This window comes from Gymnoscopelus braueri (genome assembly GCF_963280865.1).
Source record: "Gymnoscopelus braueri genome assembly, chromosome: 9".
Classification (NCBI taxonomy): domain Eukaryota; kingdom Metazoa; phylum Chordata; class Actinopteri; order Myctophiformes; family Myctophidae; genus Gymnoscopelus; species Gymnoscopelus braueri.
Window position 1 is genome coordinate 39,181,137 of NC_137610.1, and position 27,281 is coordinate 39,208,417.

General features: G+C 41.3%; 1 protein-coding gene across 1 annotated transcript; it reads right to left on the reverse strand.

Annotated features, from left to right (window-relative positions):
- Positions 1-666: 666 nt before the first annotated feature.
- Positions 667-26,591, reverse strand: chka (choline kinase alpha). The gene is made up of 12 exons (XM_080437781.1): positions 26,088-26,591; positions 25,355-25,463; positions 22,606-22,659; positions 15,225-15,338; positions 14,300-14,433; positions 10,692-10,796; positions 10,108-10,166; positions 9,720-9,807; positions 5,851-5,959; positions 5,650-5,756; positions 5,142-5,223; positions 667-4,898 (listed from the first exon to the last, which is right to left on the reverse strand). Exons 1-12 carry the CDS (start codon positions 26,327-26,329, stop codon positions 4,839-4,841), a joined length of 1,263 nt encoding a protein of 420 aa, XP_080293907.1. The 5' UTR covers positions 26,330-26,591; the 3' UTR covers positions 667-4,838.
- Between the last annotated feature and the right edge of the window lie 690 nt (positions 26,592-27,281).

A 27,281-nucleotide genomic window follows, 5' to 3' on the forward strand; every position in this document is an offset into this window, starting at 1 on the left:
TTGCTGACAAATGACATTGCCTGATGTGATCTAGTTGGCTCTCATAGAGTAGCTCTGCTGCTCCATCGGCCAAAGTCTGACTCACTCCTTGGTCTCACTGCAGCACAACTCCACCCACCTCATTCAAAAGCAATCGCAAGCATAATTTAACAACTTGAACCCCAAGGTGAACCCAAAGTTCCAGTGGGGCGAAGATTCGTCAGTTGTGAGATTGTAGATCTGCCATTTCTGCCGAAGAGATTCGGTGAAGAAGGAAAATACAGCAGACCAAGTACAGTTGTAACTCGGGTCAGTTTCACTAGTGTTTAAGTCGTTAAAACTTTGTTGCACCAACGGTGGCACTAGCACAAAAAAAAGATTTCAACGAGCAACACCATTGTGGAATTAAATATAAATTAGGCCTCAGGCTATTCCAAATATCTATTTAAATTCAAATACAGTAGGATAGGACAAATATAAATAAATAAACAGGGCAGTTAGGCTAACATGCTTATTCCAGGGATAAAGAAAACACAAACTTTGAGCACCAAGAGATCTTCTTGGTGCTAACAAATAACAATTCAACATTGCATGACACATTACAATCATATTGTAATTTTGGATTATTTAGAAAGTATATGTGAGCCCACACCAGCGGTTTTTTGTTTGTACTTTATTTGTGCAAAGCAGAAAAACATATTTACAGTTACAGTCTTTCATTGTATATAGTGGCACAATGCACCTGCAAAGCACTTTCTCCTTTACCATTTTCGTTACATAAAGGATGTAGTTGTACAGTAAGTCGTTTATATTCATAGTAACTGTGCATACAGTAAGCTGCATAGATAGCAATGGTTATCATTCTAAATCACATCATGAGTGTTGGGTCCTATTCACAGTATTGACTATAGGACATCCAATACCAACAATAAAGACAAAATAATGTACTGTACATGTTATCAGAAATATTCAGAATGATTAGGGTACATGTTATTTGCTGCACCTCTTTTTTAAATTTAGCTAGCATCAATGCCTGGACAGAGGCAAGAGCTTCTGTTTATTCTCCATTAGGATAACTTATTAAGATTGCAGTTCTTTTGGTCTCAAGTTGAATCCTACATGCTAAAGGAGCTTAAACGACAATAAGTGGCATACAGTACAGTATATACACAAATATACATGGTTATGGAATGTACAGCAGTTATAAAGTCACACATGTCCATTATTTATGTAGAACTCACAAAAGAATAAAAGGTTGATTTCAACAAATGACAGAGAACATCTCACGAAAAATACACATTCTAGGAGGCCGATGAAGAAAATATATGCCTGTCATTAATACTGTGAAAGTCTCATTCATGCTTCGGCAGCACAAAATAACGTATTTTCAACTGAAACATTTTTGAAAACTTTTAATGTTGAAAGTACATTATTTTTGTCAAGCAATACATCACAGCTAAAGAACACAATAGGCTTTACTTGCCTTTGAGAAAAGTGCCATCACCATGGTAAGACAAAACCAATGGCTGCCAAACGGTGCTAGGCAAGTCAGTATTATCTTAAATGGAATGTACCAGTTCCAAGGACTGAGTAACAATCTGATCCATTTGTTTGTGGAAATGCTCAATACCCTATTTTAAGTCAGATTTGAGCCCAATATCCAGTGCCAATACAGATAATACAAACATAGATGCATCCCTATTGTCATATCAAAACAAAATCAAAAATGTCTACAACAAAATATACTACACAGAATATAATAATGAAATGTGCAATCAAAATACACATGTATATAAAATATCTCAAATAATCACAGTTCTGGTAATTATTTGAAAACAATGACTCTAAAACTATAAACATGAAAATTGTCAAGTACTCTACATAGTTTTTCCAGTCCTCAGAACAAAAGGTGCCACAATAAACATTCAAACACCCAGACATAAGTGTAGTGATCTGGTTCAATTTCACAGTTCTCCAAATTTCGTTCACCTTGATAACACTGTAGAACCTAGAACCCATTTGATTAACAAGAGGTAAAAGGCCATGCCTGCCGTACACTAAACGACTAAAGCCGTTTAGCACATTTTGCAGTCGAAGGCTAATTTTGGAGCCTTTCCTGCCAACTGTCGATGATGTTAACTATACCTTCCATAAGTTACAATGCCTAATACACCATTATAACACAATGCTTCACGGCTGTATGCTATGTATTACCATAGTATTAGTACGCCAGTATCATCTTAATGTACGTTAGGCATAAAATACTGTAGCAGAACTCAGAAGACATACCCATACGGTAAGCACAATATAACCTTTGTGCAAGTCAATCACTGTCCCATGTGCAACACTGCTTGATTGTAAACCATAGGCCATACAGTTGAAGAATGAATGTGTAAAACATGACACAAATGTAACTGGTATTGTGTGATAGGATTTCTCTGCTGTCGGGCAGAAAGCAGCTATGTCCAAAATATTAACTTTTCAGGAAATGAAAAAAACAACAAAAAAAAACGACAATTTAGAACGACAATAATGCCTCATCAAAGTCGGTACGATGACTTTCTACATTGTCAGATACTAGAACATGTCCTTATATTATCAATACAGCTCAAGTGGAGTTAGGAGGTTTTTGACTATTTATGTGGAGATAGGGTTTTTCCGTCTGACTTCGTCATTCTAATCAATGGGGGACAAACCACCTAACTCCACAAGTTGGAGTTTGCTGGTTTGACCGACAGTTTGAGGATCCAATGGGCGGGGTTAGGAGGTTTAGTCAGAAGCGCTTTTTAAATACTTTTGATTGGTTCAATATTTGTAAAACCCACACAGACGTAAAGGGTGTTCAATAGCACGGATTTATTAAAAAAAAGTTGAAGTGGAGTTAGCTGGTTTCTGCCCGACAGCGACAATATGGCCATTTGTGGCCAAATGGCCATATAGTATAAAGCTTAAAAGGCTTATAATTCGTAGAATTTATGTTTGAATCCAATCGGTACCAGAGGTACTACCAATCCAATCGGTCTACCAGTTTACTTTTGCTCAAAAAATAACAAAAATTCAAAACAAAATCCCTTTAAAACAACAGACCATATTTGCCTGTCTATCAATCGATGAATTGTCATTCTGTGGCTTGGTGCAGGAGTTTTACATAACAGTCAGCATTACAGAATGTCTTCTGTGTGAATGAACTGAGCTAGTCTCAAACGTCTTTGGGTCAGCTGAGAGTTGGTAAGACACAGTGCCCCTCTCCATGTAAACACAAACATCCATAGATAATGCCTCTCTATTGCTCACTGCAGTCCATTACATAGGAGAGAGCCTCAAGTCAGAGCAGTACACTGTGAGTGAAAGTATGTCTGAAACACAGAGTGCATATGCTGAATGCCCTCCTTTACAAGTCAAGTGTCTTGCCATTTCAATAAGTAATGCTCCCAATCTGTCACAGTGATAATACAGTTGAGCGCTATGGTTTGCGTTTGCTTTCTTGTGGATTATTGATATAACGATAAGGCAGCTTCATAGACCACACATGTACGAAATACTGTATCATTGGCATCAGCAAAAAACTCCATTGTCACAGCAAGGAACAGCTTTCATAGTATTAGGGTTTACATGCAATGGTTAACATTGCCTTGTATGAGGGAGGGAAAAAAAGCTATGAAGTTGGTTAACCAACTTTAGATATGCTTGATCTCACAAAAGAGAAAAAGCACAGGTGGGACGTATAGTTTTAGTTGGATGATCAGATTGCTTAGCCAGAGCTGTTGCATAATCTACTGAAAGTAATGGGGTTCCTCTGTGTTCCATACTGATGTGACACTGATGACTACTGATCATGTTAGAGACAACAACTCTGTCAACACATGCCTTTTTCTAAACCAATTCAGGTCACAGAATATCTGTCAGCACATGCTTGTCAATAACCCTCTCGGGTCACAGAATATTCACAGCAGAGTTGAGGACATCTCCGGTAAAACAGGTTGTTTAAGGGAGATCACAGCTAATAAGAACAAGAGCACAAAGTGGCTGGAGTAGCTGGTCAGTTTGGAGGAGCAATTATGTGGCATGGGGTAACAGACCAGTTGACATTTCAATTTGTTAGGAAAAAGATTTTTTTTAAAGCACACCAAATTGCTCAAATACTTGAAACTATTTGAAATAGAAACAACCACAGCAAACTCAAATGAATAACTTGAGTTTGAAACTTAAGTTTCTAATGACAAAAGGTGCACACACTGATCCAACCTGTTGGAGTCATGTTTGCACCTCATTCAGTGACAGCCAGCCAATGAGTCAGCTTTTCAAAAGTGGGTCCAGGTTAAGGAACTATATTTCATATGAAACTACGGATAGCAGCAAGATGCTTCTGTAAGCTAGGCTATTGCCAAGAAAGGTTCGTTTTTCAGTTCTTTCACATTTCCATATGAGAATAATATATAGTTACATTGATGCAATGTTAACATTTTCAAATGGGAATCTGACGATAACGGAAACCCACTCAAGATGGAATAACTAATCTCCGATGTTAGTGATATGGTCTCAACAACGCAGAGGCATAGAGCAGTCCTGGCCAATAATGGGGGTTAGCATAAGATGATGATTTTTGGCCCTCTGGGAGTTGCGTACTTTAATCTTCAAGTAGCAATGTATTATGGGAAGTAGTTCAGCATCTAACCAGACGGCCAAAGTTTGGCTTTGGTCCATGCGACACCAATAGTAGCCAGCAAATTCTCCTGAGGCGGAGAGTCTCAGTGAAGCATGGATGTGGACTCTGATTGGCTAAAAGCACTTCAATCTATATCTCTTCATCTTGCTGAGAGGCTCAATGCGTTGTCAATCGTGAACGGCATCTTCCTCCATTAGATGCCCCAGACTTTCTTCTGCTGAAAGTAGGCATCAAACCTGGCCATAGCGTACTCCTAAAATACATTAAAATATTTGTGTAAATATATGTAAAACATTTGCATAAATAAAATACAGCAAAGGCTTTTATAAGCCATGTAAAAACAATCAAGTTAACAACAAGAATGAGCATCTCCCGTTCACAGTCCAAATGCTTTTCTATAGCTTTCTATGCCCCCCCAGCTACACAGCAACCATGAGCAATAAACTAATAACGGAAATCTAAAAACGGCAAATATACAAAAAGCTCCAAGACCCACCATGTATCCAAATTCAATGGTGGAGATCCTGGCTTGGATGACGGACCACAAACCCCAAAATAAGTGGGATGCCAAAGAGAACCTACACACACACACACAGATTTTACAGATTGGGATGTCACAGCAACACTATAGCATTTATAGTCATATATTGCAGTGGTTCTGGTTCCTAACTACAGTATCAATTATTTAGCAGGGGACCCCCTGGAAGCCCATCAAGGACCCCTGCCGATCTCTAGACCCAACGTTGAGAACCAGAGTAGAGTATGTGTTGGTATCAGTTTTGAGATCATATTGTGTCGTATTGTATCGTGTCATATTGTGTTGTGTCATAATGTATTGTATCATGTCATATTGTGGTTTATCAAATATACTGCATATATCATAAGCAATATTGTATATTGTATCACAGCCAAGCATGTCAATTTTGCAATTGTATTATCTATCACATAGCATCAATGAATCACATGGCATCATTGCATTACTTTTAGTATGCAGTTGAGCTCACCTGTTGACCTCAATGTAACACTCTTCCTTCAGCTTCATCTGGTCTTCCTCACTCAGGTTGTCAAAGCTCCCATCTGTCTCCCTCAGGTAATTATCAATGAAATGCATCTGTAGGTAGAAACCACAAGGTCATTCTGGGTTCTTTGCTAGATGAATAAAGAATAATAATGCAGAATAATGGTGACTTTTGCTCCATACAGACCTGTTGAGCCTTTGAAGGGTAGTTCTGGGTGTTCACTTTGAAGAAGGGGAACTTGTCATAGGTGTAGTCATACATCCATTCACAGAAATGGTTGCCAATGTCAAATCCCCTGCAAAGTAGGAAAGGTAAACAGGCAGATAGACAAACAAGGGGAGAAGAGAAAGAGAGTGGGACAGATAGAGAGAGATATTTGGATGATATTAGTGGATAAATTCCAACCAAGCGAAGGGAGCAGCAACAATCACATCAGCTCTGTCTGTCGGAGCAGAATGTTCCAGGGCTGTTTCATAAGTGACATAAAGGGGAACCATGATGATAAGATTATCAAGACATAAAAGAACAAGACCTACATAATCATATCTACATACATACTGTACCGTAGCTACCTGCCTACTGTACATACGCAAGTGCAAAGTGTACAATCAAGTATTAGGTAAGAATGAACTCACAACAAGTTGAATATCAAAGATATGCACACATATGTAGTGTAAAATTTGGATGACACAAACCTCAATTTTAGTGTTTCCCCCCTAATTTTTCAAACATCCAACATATCTGACACGACAACTTTATTTTGACACCTGTGGACCAGAAGTTAAATACGTATGCTTGCCTCGTCAGACTTGACTCTGTGGTGTATTAAAATCTTGTTATCTTATCTCGATCATTTTCTTGTGATCACAAGAAAACAAAATGAAGTCGTTATCACAAGAAAATCAAGTAAGTGTCTTGTTTGCATAGCTGCCTACCACCCCTCTGTGTCCTCAAGTAAAGGGTATCTACAAAGCATACCACAGGCTGCCATGACAACCAGACACAAGACACAATTCTCTCTCTCTCTCTCTCTCTCTCTCTCTGCAGGAGCTTGCACGTGTACTTGCATGTAAACTGCATGAGTGTCATCAATCAAATTAAAGCCTTTCATTTATGCAAGGACACACAAGTGATACCGGAGCATTGTTTGCAGTGGGGAATGGTGACAAATTACAATTAAAAAATCAATACTGACAAGAGTCTAACAGAAACCACATAATCCAACATGTAAGGCATAATCTTAAGAATAGCAAACAAATAAAATGGGTATGCATTTTGTGAACTATAGCCGTGTGTAGAACTGTAGTAAAAAGGCATGAGGGTACCTACTACATCGAATAGATTCTGTTTAGTGGGCAAATTTTGTATGCATGCTATATAGTGAGTCTGAAAGCTATAAAGAGATGTATGGAGGCGATTTCTGTGAAAAGCATTATGAGTGAATATTGAAATACATGCTGTTGTACTTTTTATAATGCCCTTTACAGAGTGTCTGTGAGTGTGTGTGTGCATGCATGTAGTGTGTGCAGGCACTACAGTATAATCATGTCATCAGAGCCCCTTCAGCTGGGAAACCTTTCCAGTACAAATCCTCCCACACCTGCCAGACCTGTTGCCTGGGAGATGCAACTGGACGAACCGGACCGGACTAGACCAGGTGACAGCACAGAAGGTGGGGCTGAATTGGACCTAACTGGGCTTGATTTCACAGCATTCATCCTCTGTATACTGTCACTTAATGAGAGAGCATGAGAAAATGTGAATGTGTATGCTGTACGTACATATCTATATGCCTGTCTCATATGGCTCTGGTCACACTGTCTGTGTGTGTGGGCGGCGCTACATGATGTCATGATGTGTACATGATGTAACATGTGCTAACACACGTGCAGGAGTTTAAAGGGGCCGCGCGAATGGACTGAGGCTGGGAAGAAGGATGGGGGGATGGGCGAGTTTGTGTGTGCATGTGAAAGAAAGAGAGAGAGAATGAGAGAGGCAGAGAGAATGAGAGAGACAGACAGACAGAGAGAGGAGATGGGTGAGTTTGTGTGTGCATGAGAGAGAGAGAGAGAGAGAGAGAGAGAGAGAGAGAGATAGAGAGAGAGAGAGAGAGAGAGAGAATGCTTTGGCAGAGAGAGCTGATTTGGCGCCTGAACTGGGAACCAAGGCCAGTCTGCACTATGCTATTTCCCATAACTGAGCCAGTCAGGAATTCCTGAGTACTCACACACACACACACACACACACCAACCCTGTAATCTTCCAGCGAGAGTACAAAGAACCCAGAAGACTGTCCTTAATAAAACACTGTCTGGTCCGTGTACAAAGCCCAGACAACATCAGCAGACTGGAGGGGATTGATAAGACCCGTCCATGTCCTATGCATGTCTCAGTGCCCTTCCACACGACGGTCACATGAAGACTCAGTGCACGTCTCATCAGAGGGGAGTGCTCGTGAAATATGGACGAAAGGGCTGCCAGAAGCTGGCTCTGTGCCTTTCATCCCCCGTCTTCCCCCTTGCTTTCTTACCGTCTCACTCTGGATTTACTCTATTTCTCTTTCCCTCTCACTTACTATTAGGCTCAACCCCCCCCCCCCCCTCTCTCTCTCTGACTGCAGAGGTAGCTTTAAATGGGAACTGGCTGTCGTCCAATGGTGCACTCTGCTGAGAAGGGCAGATGAGGAGACGAGGAGAGGAGATGGAAGGAGGGTGACGCAGTACAGTACTAGAGCCTATTCAGTAGTACATGCATTATACTGGAGCCAGAGCCAGACTGATAGAACGGTCGGGATGACATATCGACCGTTATTTTGATAACGGCGATCGTGCAGCTGATGTGTGCCGAATACTAACCACTTTCAACCTGGTGTCCCTAATTGGGGCATGTTGTTGTTATATGCGACAATCTTTTGAAGAAATGTTCAAAAATAGCTGGTCTACTGTAAGTTGCGACGCGGTGCGAGCTTGTACATCTCTTATATTGGAAGAATGTGTTTTTAATCTTTTTTTTTTTTTTTTCAAATTGATTACAATTGATTTAGCACTTTTGGTTAAAAAAAAAAAACAGTAACCGTTGGGCTAAGACTCTCCAAAATCTGGATGGGGACATGTCATCAGTCAGGCTCTAGTATGTACAACCTCTGTGCAAGAGCACAGCTCTAAGTATAAGAGTTCCAGTGAGGACAACTGTGTTAGAACACGTTTAGTGCAGCTATATAAACTCAGTCCTGGTGACTGACTTGTGCTACCGGCCTCACTGATGGGGGGATGAGCTGTAGTCATCCTAATATACAATAGAGAGTCGCACGCATGCGTGGCTGTCTGCGTCTCCAAGCTGTTTGTGTGTCTGGGTCTCCAACAAGTTAGGCTTCGCGAGCTACAGGAGAGTTGCGTGCATGCGTGGCTGTTTGCGTCTCCAAGCTGTTTGTGTGTCTGGGTCTCCAACAAGTCAGGTTTCGCGAGCTACAGGAGAGTCGCGTGCATGCGTGGCTGTTTGCGTCTCCAAGCTGTTTGTCTGTCTGGGTCTCCAACAAGTTAGGTCTCGCTTTCGCTTTCGGTTTGCATGTTGCAGTCAGGTTTTGCTTTCGATTTGCATGTTGACACAAACACCCGTGTTGCAATGAACGTCGACACGCTCTGCTGTCTCTGTCTCCGATGTGCGGGCCAGGCGGGAGGGCAGCGCAGTGGCCCGAACCTCTAGTTTACTTACATTGGCCAGACCAAGGAATCTGTTAAAACTGTTAACTTTGTTTTCATGGGCATTGTTGGAGTTCCTTGGAAGGCAGAGGAAATACATTTTGTACATTTAGCACTAGTTTCATTTTAGATATCGTCGATGTTGGGCAGAAACTTGTACTGTATCTCTACAACAGTATATCAAATGTTATACTTTGTCGTATGAAAGTAGCATAAATAGCCGATCTACAAGCTCACAAAACGTCGCAATGTGACAATGTGAAGAGAGAATTATGCTTTTCAGTTATTATGGTCTGGTTTTACATAGATTTTAATACAGCATGTTGCAGCAACTGTGTATGCCTCTTGCTAACTTACCTGTAATTGTAGCTGCTATATTCAAAGTCAATGAGCATCAGCTTCTGTTTGTCTGAGCCCTGGCGTCTGTTCAGCAGCAAGATGTTGCCTAAAACCATGAGCAGGTGACTTTATTGTTTATTATTTGCAATGACCATTATTATCAATTCAATACTTGAAAAAAAAAACTTTTACATCAGTAGTGTTTCTCATCTTAAGCATGCGACATAGCCTATAAAAATCCCGGAATCACTTGCCTTAACCCAGCATTTCGATGCTGTATTAACACATTTAGCTGGGAACCCCCCTGGGAACCCCCCTGGGAACCCCCCCCCCCGCCCCCCCCCCCCCAAGGACCCCTGAGGGTGCCCGGACCCCACTTTGAGAACCACTGCCCATAAACACATACCTTCTTGACAGTCGTTGTGGCAGAAGACTACAGGTGAATGGGTGGACTCCAAGAGACACCTGTGTGCACATGGATTACAATTACAACTCAGTGTTTTGGCATGTTTATATTTGTCTCTGGCAGCAGAAAGACAAGATTATCTAACACGCAATACAAAATGCCCGTAGCTGGGAAGGACATTATTATTATTATTATGAATAATCCACTTTCAGAGGGGGAGAAATACAATAACACTCAGGTCAGTGGTATGGTAGTTCTGCCAAGGCGCACAGGGATCAGACCATACTGTAGTTATACTGTAGCTGCTTCAAGGACAAGCTGAACCATAAGAAGATAGGCTGTATCAAAAAAATAGCCGTCAGGCCTAGTGGAGAGTGGAGACATGTGGGCTCTTACAAGCTACCAAATATCAAAATGTATTGTATAAGTACCAGTACTAAGTGATGGTAAAATATAAAGGTTAAATATAAGCAACCATAATAACAATATAGTATAATGAATAATTCTTCTCCACATTCTGTGTTTGTGTCATGTGAGGGACAATGACTTTGTGTTTGCTTTCTTCTGTATATATGGGCTCTTACTTGAGCATATCCATCTCATGAGGCAGATTATAGCTGAGCAGGCGGTTGAAACGACGTAGGTGTGACTCCCGAGTGAAGACCAGCCTCATGACTTGGTTCAGGTACCTGGGGAGCGGGGAATAGTCACACAGAGTTTTAACTACAACTATTTAAGAACCTCCTGCACAGCTGCAGAAGAGAAAAACTGGAGGGAAGATTTGATGAGTCTGATCTCTATAGACACTTTCACATATGAAAACTGGAAAATGTCCGGGGGAGTCAGTGTTGGGACGTTTTCCGTTGTTGGTCGTTCATATCTACGCAGTTATAGTCTATTAGTCTGGCCATGCCAGGCTAGGTCGTTCACACATGTAGCATGCAACAGGAGAATGTCTGTATCAGATGCGTTCATTCACACATTAAGGTAAATACTCTGTTTGATAAGGTGAGGGCGGGGTCTGAGTTGTAGACTCACACATTACGCTAGCTACTCCCACGTAAATTTAACACAGGCACAGCCTGAGGGAGGAACGATGCGTTCCTGCGAGGAACAAATGCAATATTTTTCAGAGAACATTGGTCTCCCTGCTCGTTGTCTACAATTAGGCTACTGCAGTAGTAAAGAAACGTTTATGTTCGATCGGTGAATATTCCAACTAACTAACGCTAATAAAAAGCAGAATGATTGAACTGATTTTCAGTTCTCCCTCTCTCTTAACACCTCGGGAGGAGGAGCCTGCTGTCCCTGGTAAGCTCACAGTATTTAAAACCTTCAACTATCCCTGAGACACAATGTGGGACAATTATGTCTTCACCAAGACGAAGTCACAGGCAACAATAGAGGCATTCAGAACTCTGAGTTTGTTATGTGTTATGTGACTCAGTCCCATCAGGTCATGACACGTCATCTGGAAGTATCACCGCTCAAAAGGTCATGTCAAATATCATGTACATGTGTGCATGTTAAAACAGAAGGTTGTTTCCGTTTTATCAGTTGAACAGAAACGACCTCAGAGAGAAAGCTGAAAAAGTCAGCAATTACTTTCACTCATAAAACAGGGGATCTCCCCTCAGGAATGAATATCATTAAGATAAGATAAACATGTTTATCAACCTGAGCCCCTTGGCTAATTTGTACTTAAAAACTAAACTAGAGGAACTCGGCAATTGTCAAGATATGCCATTTCCACGTGGCATATATTTTACCAGCACTATAGTTGTTCAGTGGCCAGAAATGAACACTCCAGCTCTCTCATTTTTATTTCATTGGTCTAACAATGTTGGGTTTGCCTCCTATGTCTGCTGATAGACATACAAAGTTACAGTACATGTGAGATGCCAAGCCCACTGCCACCCCCATTACTTAAGTTTAACTATGTTTAGGCAAGGGTTTGGTATGGCTCAATTAATTAAGTTTAGTTAAGGTTAGGCTCTGTCAGTAGGTTAAGTCCAAGCTTGGGTTTGGTGTGGTTTAATTAATTATGTATGAATCTGTTTTGGAAGATAAATGCTTTTTTTTTAAATATGAGAAGCCACACACACACTACCACACATCCTTTACCGATCGGTGATAACAGTTAATCAGTTCTTCTTTACCCCATGACGAAACTTTCATCAGTTTCGTGCAATTTGTAATTTGGGGATATATCTTGCTGACAGACAATCAGGACAGGGCTAAAACATATCCCTCGTCCAGGTAATAATCAACAATGATCATTGAGACATGTGGGTTGTGGTTTTGGGTGGGAAAGTAATACCAGCCATCAGAGAAAGGCTGCTAAACATTCACAAAGTGTTTCTACTACACATGCCACTTTGGAATCACCTGCTAATTATTTTAGGCAGTCTGGTAAAATGCTTAAAGTAACTGGTGAATGATGTATTGGCTACGGCTAGGGGTACGGTACAGTAGACTATAAAAGCTTCATATCCTACAGTGCGTAGTTGTGGGCAAGATTGTGACAATCTGTGGGACACTTGAAGCGCCACTCCACTCAGCCTGCACTGACCACTACCCTCCCCCACAACCGTCAGTATTTCATTTCCCTGCTATGTCAGACGAGTTATCCTGGCTCTGCTTCCTTGTATGTCTGAATGAAGGGACAACTGGAGGCTGGATGTGTACGTTTCTCTCCTGTAGGGATGTCAGAGTGGTGGTCTACCACCATGTTCTTTGACTGTAATCACTAGCAGGTAAGTCCTAATAAAATGTTAAATGCTAACATTTCCTGGCAACTGGAATAGTTTTATGATGCGAGCTGCGATATAACAGTGGTAGGAACAGCCTGGTGTCTTGTCCTGGTTCACCTCTACAAAACCACCCAATCAACATCTCAGCCATGTGAACAGGTGACTGACTCACTGTAACCTTGAACAAACAGAAGTTTTGCAAACAGACGCAGATGCACGACACTGTTTGTTGCTTAGCCTTTAGGCTATGTTAGTGGTAGGACAGGGTACTTTTCCGTTAACCGTTGTGGGGACATTGCACAATGCAAACAATCCTAAGCATCACACAATCTTTGACTTTCCTGTCCTACCCCAGATTCGAACGCGGGTATCCTGTGCAAGTGATGACGTTTTTACCACTGAGCTAATATAGCCTGCCTGCTTGCTCAGGGAAGAAATTGAATTTTGACCTTTAGGCAGTACCACTTATCTACCAGCTGTGTCAAAGCCGACACAGGATCTAAAAAGTCTCAATGGAAGAGCAGGGGGACCAAATACAACCACTACCAATTGTATACGTTATATTGTATTTAACATACTCTTCCATACAGATTGGACAAAATAACATCCCCACAAAAAGTTACATAGTGCAGCTTTAAAGTAAACCTAAAAATGAATGATGGGGGGGGTAATCCCCCATCACCATGCTCCTCTTTGACACTCTCATGTCTTGAATGTGGTCCATTAAACTTGCTTATCAACGTGGAGATCTGTTATCATACAGTACGTCTTAAATAAGCAACACTCAGTCAGCTCCAGAATTCCACTGGCTATTATCTGCACGCCTGCAGGACAGGCTGACGGTTAGTAATATGTACATCACTGCACTGACTAGCGGTGAATTTATAAACCGGCAGTTCCGACAACAGTTTTTCCCACAATGATAGTCAATAGAGTGTTACAGGGATGACGTATTTTAGAAGGCCAACATTATCTCCGCCATGGATACCCATTGGATATTTCCAATGGAAGTTTTGCATTCGGTTTTGGATAAATTAAATACATTTTCTGCATGAATTCAAAACCCTATGGGAACCAAAGCATTAGAACAATGGTGAGGGAACCCATTGTAAACTCACATGTGGGCTTTAGGACTACAAACTGAAGCACTCTTTTAGCATTGTGCATTAATTTATAAATAGGCCACGGTTTATCATCTGAGGGTTCCAAATGAAGATAAATTGTTTATATTCCCAGTGCTTAACCACTTTAAACCTGGCATCCTTATTTTGGCCATCATTATAGACTGTCCAAAAAAACACGCTTTGGGAGCTTTAAACCAGTGTGCGGATGTTTTACCTTATTCTCCTTGATTCTTGCCTTAATGTCCTGCACCTAGTCTAAATACAGGTACAAGATATGCACACAATCTCCTCTGTGAACTGCCGTAAATTACTTACTTGTCCATGGTTCCAAAAAGCCATTTGGGCTCCTTGTTGAAGGGCATCCTCATGCCATGGAACTTTGCCATCTTCTCTGCAACCTCAGCTGAGATGCTAGGGTCGCTGAGCTCACAGGTGTCCAGTTTACGGCTCTGTAGTTTTAATAGAACATATGATTTTATTCATTCAGCAACTGATGATACCGTGTACAGAATGAGACAGCTGCAAATGAATCATTCACGTGTATACTATCACATGCAAATCAGATAAAAAGCGACCCTATATTTTGTTGACCAGGGCCCTCCAAGGGTCTATAATTGGTCCTCTACACACCAAATGTTTTTGCCAAAAATTGCTGCTTTACATGCTCACAGCAAGGGATGGCGCGCTTAGATCTTCTATTTCCGCCGAATATTCGCAGATCATGACATAGTGGCGCTCGGGTTCATGTGGTTAATCCTGTCTGCTATTGTCTCTAGACTGAGGCTCCTCATTTACACACAACCAATGATTTCTGTAGAAAACATGTCTACTTTATATATATATATATATATATATAATCTAAATAGAACTCAAATTAGCTAATTTTAACTCAACTTTCACTTGAAGTCGAGTCATATTTGACCAACAGTGTTAAAACTGATTTGATCTGGTTTAATCCAAAGAACCAGAGCGTTTCCTGTGGTTTGGTCACAGGATGAGGGCAATAGTGTAGATAATGTCCTTGTCAGCCGAGTGGAAAATTCATTGCGTAACAGTTTACTGTCTAGTGGCTGGAGACGAGAGCAGATGTTTTATGGTTTATTAATTCTCTCATCAATCATACATCATTGAACAGAACACCAACATAACCACATACCGTGTAAGACATGGAGGTGGTGCCCCACACACACACACACACACACACACACACACACACACCAACAACAAGATGCTGACTTACAGGGACATACTGCTCTAGTCGACCCGGAGGGAAAATGCCATAGAGTTTGGGTCCCAACTCTCTCTCTGCTAAAATGGCAAACATCACACTCTCCAGGACCATGGCCTCTGCCCCCTGGAATTACATAAAAACAAAAAGCAGCAAAACGTTACAAATAAATGCAACAGACAGTACAATATGTACAACTGTTGTCCATCACCACTACCCATCAGTGCAATGAGAACAGCGTGAGAGACTAGATGAAAGGAATGAAATAGTTGATGTCTGACATCAGAACGTTGAACCTGGGCTGGTTAAGAGCCATGGAAGATGCCATTCTCCTGTCAAAAACATCAGCGGTTCCCAACCTTTTTTGGATCAGGGCCCACTTGAAAACCATGTAATTTTTGTAACATTTTTTTTTCATATCAATGTTATATTGTCATTAAAATCGTGTTTTGTCAATTACCTGGGGGCCGACTCGCAATAGAGCACCGAAGTCTGACGTCTTTATTTTTGGAACACAGTTCTTATATGATGCGATCTAAGATGGGAATTTCCATACAAAAAAAATACTATAGAAGTACTCTATACCCTCACAGCACAGGTTGGGAATCACTGAACCACACGAAGCCTCAGTGGAAGTCTGAAGAGAACAGAAGGAAGCTGGTGATGGTGTAGGAATGAGAGGTGTTGTAGTTAGGGTTACAGCTTGGTACACTGTGGAGAGGACAACACATGGATTGTGTTCGTTGGCCCAGTGAATCCGCCAGTCATCACCGTAGCTGCTGAGGCAGAGGGGACAGCCTGGCCTTTCACTTCAGGAGGAACGTACACGCGCATGTGCGTGTGTGTGAGTTAGAGACACAATACAACGCAGACACACACACACACACACACACAGAGCTCTGGCCAGTGTTACTGAGGAGAATTAAACCTCCCACCAACAGATAAACATGTGCCCCTGGAGCCTGAGAGGGTGTTTACTCAGGCTGTGTACCAGATCCCATGCTGCTTTGATTCCATTCTATTCTACTGGAAAGACAGAGGTCTGGGCTCAATACCAAATACGATGGAGGTCGTTAGCAGAGTGGTCTGGAATCGTTAAGGCCAAGGAGTTCAGCAATCAGCAGGTGCTGGACCCTTTTCTAGGACTGGTTCTCAAGTGGGGTCCCGCGGGTGTCCCTGGGGGGGATTTCCGGGGGTCCCCAGCAAACAGTTTAAATACTTAAGACATATTGTATTTCATTATAAAAAAATGGGTGATCTACAAGGTCGGGAGCTTGTAGATCAGCTATTTTCAAAGATAATTTTACAATGGGAATAAGAAGGAATATTTTCCAAAATATATCAATAGGGGTCCTTGACATGAAAATGTTTGAGAACCACTGCTAGAGCACAGTAACAGGCTTACTTACAGGTACCGCTGAAATTGAAGTGTACAGGAGGGATTAGAATACAAGCCAAAAGCGATACATAGACTGATATATACACCGATGGCAGTCAACAAGGGGGAGAATCAGTCATTACCGATGTTCAGCTGATTAATCGGTGCATCCCTAATGGAGGCAACAGACAGACAAAAGGGAACATTTTACTAACAACATTTGGAAAACTACAGAAGAAAAAAAACTTGTGGGTATGTCGTATATATCTTGCGGCCATGACATAAGTAACCGAATCACTCCAGTTACCTGTCCCCTACCCCAAAAAAACTTATTCAAAATGGTATCATATAGCTGCAGACCAGAACTGTTCTTTGTTTGATGGGCCATCACTTGGTTTAAATGTAAGAACTTCGCCAGTAAAACCTCAAACTCCTGCTCATCATTTCTGGGATATGGAAATGCATACATTTCTGTTTGACTATGGTAGCCAGCAATCACTTTGCATTTTAATGTGTCCTGAAGTGAACTCTCCTCCACTAAATTGTTGTGGAAATCGCAATACATTTCTAAAAGACCATGTTACAGTGACTTAATGTGCTGTATATGCATATAATTAACAATTGTTGATCCTGTGTTCGGGGCTTGAATGTCAGCATGTGCTGATGACACTTACATTCAGAATGTTGGTGTCATGTCCTAACCTAAATACCGGAGATCCAGTGAGTGATATAGGATCCTCCCAATTACTGAGTTGGTGATTCTGTTGGTAGGGGGATCTCTGTTACAGTAAATTAATCACGTTCACACACGTTGCAGTAGTCTAGCGTGATGTCAGGCTACCGAGCATTCCAGGTGACCTGGTTCTTCTGTTTGGTCTATTACAGAAGCTTAAATATGTTCTTTCGAGTTATTTGATGGACCATCACTTGGTTTAAATATAAGAACTTGGCCAGTAAAACCTCTAATTCCAGCTCATCATTGCTGGGATATGGAAATGCATACATTTCTGTGTTTGACTATGCTAGCCAGCAATCACTTTGCATTTAATGTGTCCTGAAGTGAACTCTCCTCCACTAAATTGTTGTGGAAATAGCAATACATTGGCTAAATCACCATGTTACAGTGACTTATATATAGTGTGCTGTATATTATGCATATACTTAACAATTGTTGAGACTGTGTTCAGGGTTTGAATGCTGGGCTCTTTGGCCGAGAGCCAAGGAATGCACTCACTGCAGGAAATGAGTGCAATGGAAACAATAGTGGTTGATTTGTGGCAGTAGATGCTACACGTTATTTGGAAGCATGTGTTAGAAGCAGGTTTAAGAAGACCATACTGGAATACACACAGCCAACAGAGACTTTCCAGAGCCACACACTTTCCTATCTATAATATAATCCAGTGGTTCTCAACTTTTATCCCCATAACTCTGAGAATCTCTGAGTTACAGTCCTGTAAGGGTCCATTTGGTTCCTAACTATCAGAAAATTAGCTGGGAACCCCCTATCCCCGGATCCCATTTTGAGAACAACTAATATAATGCACTATATATTTAATATTATGCAATTAAAGACACTATTAAATATTATACAGGGATATTTTCATAATATCTATTTACACACACACACACACACACACACACACACACACACACACACACACACACACACACACACACACACACACACACACACACACACACACACACACACACACACACACACACACACACACACACACACACACACACACACCTAACATGAAAGGTTCAATCTTTGCTGCACTCAGGTACATGGTGAGTCATCGGATGCTCACAGTGTAAAGTTTACACTTTGCACTCTTAACAGCTGACTGGTCATCTTTTTGACCATGTAGTGTACCTGCTACGTGTTTGGACTGTGAGCGTCCCGATACCTCACCCATGTTACGCAATGCCGTACCAGTAGAGTGCCACAGGCAGACGCCAATCCCCTCCCTGTATATCACTGTATTCCTAAAATGATCAGCGTCTAACCCCTCTAATTTACACTTGTGTCACTCGTCTAAAGCCCAAGTTACATTTCGTTGTACGATGGTGTGGCACACCAAAAATAGACGATCTGCAAGCTCACGATGCGTCACGCAGATCGGCTATTTTCGGCACGTTAGATCGTCGTACGACTAAGTATAAATCAAGCATGAGCCTGTGCGTAAAACAGAGTAACTTATAGTATTTTTGGAAGGTGGCACAAGCCTTGGATAATATTTCAGTCAGTCATTGGGTCTGTTACGGTGTTTACCCTGACACACAAACAAGTCAGTATGTGCTGTTGACACTTAGATTCAGAATGTTGGTGTCATGTCCTAACCTAAACACCAGAGATCCAGTTAGTGATATAGGATCATCCCAATTACTGTGTCGGTGATTCCGTTGGTAGGGGATCTCTGTTACTGGAAATGAATCGCGTTGACACACGTTGTAGTAGTTTAGTGTGACGTCAGGCTACCGAGCATTCCAGGTGACCTAATAGTATGGTGACATTAACCTACTGTCAGACTACAGGGCTATGGCAACGATAGCAATGTTGGCAATGATAACAATGTTGACTGTGCTTTCATGTATAGCAAGAATTTTAACTACAGGGCTATACTGCCCTGCCAAGCCAAAGAGCAGTAACTACGTTTTTGGACACACCACCTTATTTGTGTATCCCAAAGGTCAAATTAGCCTTTGTGATGTTGGGGGATAAACAATTACCTCAAGAACAGATGTACAATTAGTGTAATATCACTTATATGCAGATATCTCATTTGGCTGACCAGTTGAATCACTTTTAAACCCATTTTTCAGTGATTTTTGTTTTCGTAGTTACTGCACTCTGCCTTGGCAGGGCAGTATATACTACCAGCATTACTTTATTAGGTTCAATAGGTTTATTTTCATTGGGACAATAAACTTATCAACAGCTCTTTGAGTGTGCAACAAAAAATAAATTTCCCTTGGTCCCATGCTGAAAACATCTTTCAATCTAGACTTTTCTTTTAGGCATTAGATCTAACAAAGTAATGATATGAGTCAGTTATAAGTTATATGACAACTAGAAAGCGCCCTTAAGGCCTTAATGTCTAAAGCTACTGTATCCAAGCTGTGACAGTGTCCTATGGGTGTGACGTAATTTACCCCATTATTGCCTTTGTGATAGCACAATCAATTTCATTTCCTGTGGCCTCTTTTAAATGATAGGGACTGTTTGGCGGTCTCTTTGAGTTGGCTCACTTTCTCCGCCAAGTCTTCTACCTATTTAAAGGTTAATGATCAATTTTTTGTTGCCGTTCTGTTCCACCAAAACACACAACCCAGAAGAATTTCAACATTTCTACAACATGCTTCCTTCCGTTTAAGCTTATTTACAGGAAACAGAAGCTTCCTCTGTTGGACCTTAGGATTCTATTTGAGGTTTCACTTCTATAAGAAGAATCGAAGAATCTACTTAAATAACAACCTCCCTGGGGGGTGAGGATCTGGATTCAAAACATATCCCATAACACAAGTCTGTTATCTGTAGTATTAGTCTCAGACCATCATTACTCCCCAGATTTTTTGAATGGATTTGGGTCTGACCTTGGAATGGTACAGCTGGTAGACTGTGAACTGAGCTAACCTTGAAACTTATCTATTCAGTAAATCCAAGGTCACATTCAAGGATTTCTGACACATCTGAACCAAACAGAAGTGATACTTCTGTCACACTCATCCGTCAACAGAAAACTTGTACCAAGGACTAAAACCTATTGTACAGTGTATAACGCTCTATGAACCGGTGCCATATGTAGCATGTGAACAAATGCTAATATTTGTTACAAAAAGAACACCTGGAGAAATCTTATACAGTGTCAAATCCCAGTGTTCATGTAACTCTGAGTGTAAAAACTGACCCCCATTGGGTACCCTTTTAGGATTAAAACCTCCATCCACATAACTGCAATGTCCACCTCACTTCTCTCTACTGTAATATTCAAATAAATCAATGACAGCTCATTAAAATAATCTTTAAATAGAACTATGGTGTCAGTGAGCAGACAGCAGATGGTCAGACTGACTTTAAATTCCCAGATTAGATCCTATAAGCTTTTCACTGACCCAGACAATGATATGGAAGAAGGAGGACGAGAAGACATTCTGACAACCTTTCTACAAAATTCGAAATAAATATTTTCAGTTTATTTTTCTGTGTGCTATGTTTTTAAATAGGGCTTAAGTGATTAGACACCATATTTGTCTTTTGGGTCTCGAGCGGGAAAAGGTTTGGGAACCCCTGGTCTGTAAGGGTTAGATGCAAGGGAGGAAAGTCGTCCTCAAGTTGGTGTGACGGATTAAAGTGCTTGTGGTGCACTGAGGGAAGGATGCCAGAGAGACAACAATGGCTGACTGATGAGTGATGACCTCACCTCGATCACATGATGAGGGATGGTGAGTCATGCGTGACGATTGGGGGTCATGGTGACAGGACAGGAAGGATAAAGGCTAAGGGCTTTCCAGGTCACTGGACTCTTGGCTGAGCAATGCCTCAGCTGTACAGTAAAAACGTAGTGTGTTAATTAAATGCTGAGTGTAAAAGTGGACCCGTAATTAATGGGTCCATTTTTACACTCTCAGAATGTAATTAACATGCTGGATTTTACTGAGACTGTACTCAACAGCGGTGACCAAAGCTCTGAACGATCAATATACGAGACAAAGATTTACATTTTTAAAGTCATGTTTTTTCGATACACTCCACACACAAATTTGAGAGTAGGTGAATGAGACTTTCTTTCTTTTTTTACCCACGATTTATTTTCACCCAGTGCCAATTGCCTAGCTGTAGTCCTGGGCGCTACTCTCTCTGTGCCAGCCTGGGGAGAGCCCCGAACTGAGCTCATGCATGAACAACCAGTTATTCCAACCAGTTCCTTTCCCCTCCATCAGGCGCCCCGGCTGACCAGGGGGAGGCAGTATAGAAACCAGGACTACTGCATGTTTTTTTGTGAGGGTACCTACCCCAGGGAACAAGGGGAGAACATGCAAACTTCACACAGAAAGGCCCTTTCGCCAATCCCACCAAGGGTATGGGCACTGATGACACGGAGGAGAGAACACGCCCCCAGCATCCCTAGCGGGAATCAAACCCATGGGGACCTTCTAGCTGTGAGGCGACAGCGCTACCGACTGCGCCAACGTGCCCCCTGAATAGACTTTCTCATGCTGGACCAATCATTTACAGTAGGTTCAATTACACCAATTGATTCAATTATGAACACTTATGTACGTTATAGCACTAGCTGAATAAGCTAGCTCACCTGAATTACTAAAATGACTACAGTATTTACATATGCCATTTGTATTACATAATGACTTGTACCAGAGCTTGAAAAGTGAACTGTGGGACCAGACTGGGGATTATCATCATTCCACAGATTTTTCCAACAAAAATTAACTGAGGAGTTCACCCAACTGGCCGTTACTTGTCAGGAAATAGAAAAAAGTGCCTGTGTTCCAGAGTGGATCCAATAGTTATTATTTAGTCACAAGCTCTTGTTAATACTTTTAATTGGTCAAATATTTATAAAACCCAGACAGACAAAATCACTTTTAACTTGGCATCCCTATTTTGGGCTTATCATTATAAGCGAGAGTTTTAGAAATAGGCAAAAGAAATTCAGAAATTAGCAGCTGTACAAGCTCAAAATGTGTCACATTGCTACTTTTGCATGACACTGTCTATATGATGAAGTATAAAATAGGGCATTCATATGCGACTTTCTACAAGGTTTCTGCCCAACAGCGACCATATTTGCCCAATAATCATACCCATATGGACAGAGAGAAGGATTAACATTCAACATGAGCAACATGTGAATTCCCAAGGACAAAAAAGAAAGAACAGAGGGGCCTGACACGTGAGACGGTTCATGCTAGGTTAATAGAAACAGCTGGGTGAAACTGGTGACACGCTGGGCAGAGAAACACATCGTTGCACCAGTGGTTACTTACTTTGAAGTGATTTTCTTTGTTTGACTGTCGGGAATCTCCTTTATTACAGGACATCTATCAACAAAAGAAACAGGAAAGAACTATCCATGAGTAAATGCAAATCTCTGAAAATGATGTACTGTAAAAGCCTAACCGTGCATTACAGTACAGTATGATCCCCCACCAAAGCCGTTAGAACATAACAGTACAGAGGACTGGATGTAGCTGCCAGACAGAGATATGAGAGATAAAGTGAAGAAAACGATATGGATAAAAGCTAGGTCTGAGGAGAAACAATAGAATGTTTTACATCCTCAGTGGCATATGCCTTATTTATACGTTGTTGTATTGTTACTTACTTACTCACGCCTACTACCCCTTCTGGGGCATAGGCCGTCAACAAGCGATCTCGTGGTATTGTTGCTCGCTGAAAATAACGGAATTTCAACTGCAAAACATGATACATTATATCAACGCAGTCGTATAATGAAGTAATGAAAGTAATTCAATAATAATTTAGCCATTAGACCACTGGTCTGTGGGCCAAAACTATTTCAAACTGCATCGGTGAGATAATGTGGAATTAAGGTTTTTATACTGAGCGCCTCACTAACAATGCTGCTGGCCTGCATTCTCTAGCAGCTAAAATGGATAGGCCTAATCCATGTTAGCAGGTGGAACATTGTATGTTTTATTTAGTGGTTCTATTGTTAATCTAAATAGCACGTCACATAACTTCATTGCCAGGAAACAGTCTTTGCTGTGTTTGCCGTTTGTTTAATCGTTAGTAATTGAGAACAGATTCCCTTTAACAATAGCATCTCTATGTTCCTTAATGATATTAGCTTTTTGATGAGACGTCGATAATTCCTGTGACGCTGTGCAGGCTTGAAAGAAATGGCCACAGTTACCTTGGTGAAGGACACAGTGCCATCGGTCTCTTTCAGACATCCCTAGCAATAAAAGGTAACTACTCATACACAGGCATTAGCAGCAGTTATACTGACTTCAGTTAATACTTAATGTAGAACACCATCAGATCTGGGGTTAATAGGGTTTCATTTACATGACCATTTGTGGTTGCAAATTACAAATTTGTATTCCAAGAAAGCTATAAATGGTCAGCAATCTAACAGACAAGGCAAGGCTAAGAATAACAGAGAGTAAAAATGCATGTCTTTGTTTTGGTGCTTTGGGGGGTTTCTTTATTTATGACCTAATGTTAGGGTAAACAGACAACATGTACTGTAAACAATGCCTCTAACTACACTACATAACATTGCATAATTCTAGCCATCGACCGATTAGAATTGATTAGTCTAATATTTATGAGAGTCTGCTCCCACCACCACTGATAGTGACTGAATTATCTTCTCAGTGATGTGGTTACATTAAGAATAGTTCATAATGTACCTGTTAGCGAGGCCCATGACCTCTGTAACGCAACGCCACGTCATGTAGTGAGATAAAATTGCCTCTATCACAGCAAGTTAGCTATATTGAGCGCGGCCGGCCTGCAAAAATAAGTACATTGTCTTCACACTTAGTGACCCCCATGTGAAGCAACAACACAGCGTTATCTTTCAAAAGCAGAACAAGCATTTTGTTATTGCTGTCCTGGCGCTCTCAGCTTAGTGAGCTGAAACGCTGCAGTCTTACACAGACTTATGTCCACAAGGTCGGAATATTTGGCTGACGACTTGCCTTTCAAGAATCAAAGCTTAGGCCTTGTTTTTTTTTTTTATAAAGGAAAAGACAAACAGGAGAGGTGTTGTAGTGATTTTATGTTTCCCTCCATACTGTATCTTCCCAGCAGGACGGCTGGGTTATGCTATTATACAGTATGTTTGTCACGTCTTTAACCACTTGAACCCCAACATCCCTATTCTAGGGGGAGGGGGGGGAACATTCGCCAAAAATAGTAGATGTACAAGCTCACAACGTGTCACGCTGCGAGTGCGACACGTTGTGAACTTGTAGATCGGCTATTTTTGGCAAAGAGATTTGGTATAGAGTTATAAAAGATCCTAAAGTACAGTTGCAACTCAAGTCCGTTTCACTAAGAATAGAGGGGTTTAAGCGGTTAAAGTAGGCTGAGATTTCAGCGATCTCATACTGTACCGTGTTTGTTTGGTGGGTTCACCTGGGAACAAGAGTGCTCAAGGCACGCTCCTTTGGGATGCCTACGGCAAAGAACACATGCATGTACAGCCATGGGGGTACATCACCGCACTCAACAATGGCACACGCACACACACACACACACACACACACACACACACACACACAGGCATACACTCACATAATCAAATGATCTACACACGCACACCTGCTCCCAACATACACATTTACACACAAAAACCTATAGCGGTGGAACCGTCACATCACTTTCTGTGGTAAGAGACCCAAGCAGGTAAATAATGAGTTGACATAAGTGAACTTTCACCTCAGTTCAATGACTCAATACAATATAATGGCTACAGATATGTGGGATCAATAAAATCTTTTGTTCTAGCTACAGAATATTTGGTTGTTGGCTGTTTATGCTCCATGCCAGTTATGTTTTCTCTGTGAACAAACAACTGATAAAAACAGGAATTTCAAGTTGGCTAAAGTCATGGCATGATGGCAAGCAACTTACTCGTGTTAGATGGCAAAACATTTGGTTTAGTATTGATTATTATGTGTATGAAGACACAGTCCTTGTCTTGAAAATAGCTAGTTCGAAGGGGAGAAAAGGCCTGGTGACATATTTATACACATTACACACCTGTAATATTGCCCCATAGAGGCGAAGTAGGACATTCCTTGGTTCATCTTCAACATTGTTCACGTTGTCAGGGAGAGCACAGAGGAAGAGTTTGTTGCTCAGACCACCCCTGGTGGAGGGAGAGAATCAGGGAAGAACAACCAAAATGTCAGGATATATACTGGCAGCATTAGGGAGGAGATGAAAGATCATTTAACTTAACCAGGTGGGGTATTATGATTGATGAATGGGATGGTAGATTTACATAGCCATCATTTATCCAGTCGAATGAGTCTTATCAGTATGATTTTAAAAAGTCCATTCATTTTATTCATGAATATAGCCTGAAACACTTGCCACACCTCTAAAATTCTATCTCAGTTCTGGTAAAAAAAAAAAAAAAAAGCTCATCTTGTGAGATCAATTATTTACAATAGGCTCAACTCCACATGCCAGACCTAAATCTGCCATTTGTTTAAATGACATAATTCAGACAATTTTATTTATAGGCTGACATAATTCAGACAATTTTATTTATAGGCTTATAATCTCTATGTAGACATACAACATAGAGATTCAAAGCTTATAAATAAAATTGGATGATAACTGTAATGTAATTAAAATGACATTACACTGATTACAGTTATCATCCATTAACCTGCATTGGTTCATGCACAATATGAATCTGGTAGGCCAAGCAATTTGTCTTAGATGGAATGCAACTTCAGGGATAACAATATGTAGATATTATTACCTTATGATGGTGATTTGAAACTCGTCCTCAGACAGCGTTTTCCATGCCCCGTGAAGAAACTCCTTGCACCATAAATAAGCCTTGTGCTTGGTCTCCAGGTCTGGCTGGTCGGGACGGATGATGTCCTTGCAGTCATCATGATCTGCAGTGTCGGGCTGGACTTCCAGAGCGTTCTCGGTCACCAGGAGACCCAGGGACATGGATGGGGAGGAAGAAACCCCATTGATGAATTTTGTTTTCATGATCTAATCAGTAAAAAAACAAATCAAATGCTCGCAAATGGCAATTTGGATTTTTTTTCTTTCTTTGTTTCGGTTTGTAGGGCTGGAAATGATTTCTTCGACAGCGATTCTAACTGATCGAAGGCGAAAACAACGAGTCTGATGGTTTTATTGAGTGAAAATGCGGTTGGTTTCTATTGAGAGATGCTGGATCACGGATGGGTGCTGCTGGATGTAAGCAGGGTCGCTCAATGGCATCGAATGAATTAACAGGGCAGGAACACACAGCTTTTCATACAACGCAATTCGCTGGGAGGGAGAAGTTTGTATTCACACGTCCGCTACCGGTTATCTCATCCTATTGGTCGGCGCAGGCACCCTCTCTCTCATCCCATTGGTCGGGGAGTAGGTGCAGCTCCTAAAGCTCTCTTTGGTCCGCGACCAGCGTTGCCAGATTGAGCGAGAGAAATAAGCAACCAGGTCTATGAAAATAAGCCCAAAAGAAGCGACTAGGCTACGGCTATTTAAAAAGTGGAACAAAATCTCGCCTCCTGGTGGCGCTGTAATAGGGCAATGTTAAAAGGGTGGAATTTTTCCTCAATGAAGTGTGAATGTGCGTGCAAAGTTTCACGGCAATCGGACGCTGCGTTCATGATTTGCGGCATTTTGTTCAAAACGGGCCACTCCTGCAAACATTAGATGTGAATCTTAGCCAATCAGGATGGAATATGAAAAATCCAACAGATCCGTCTTGATCACGTACCGATTTGCGTGAAATTTTGATCAAATCTGAAGGAGTAATATGAAAAAATGTTTTACATAAGTCGACATCCTGGGGGCGCTATAAAAGGCAGATGTGAAGAATGCAGGGCAAATGTTTTTCCTTGGCCTCTAGGGAGTGCACATACAAAGTTTTACACAGATCGGTGTAGTTATAGGTAAAACAATGACAAACGCCATTTCTTCCTCGGCC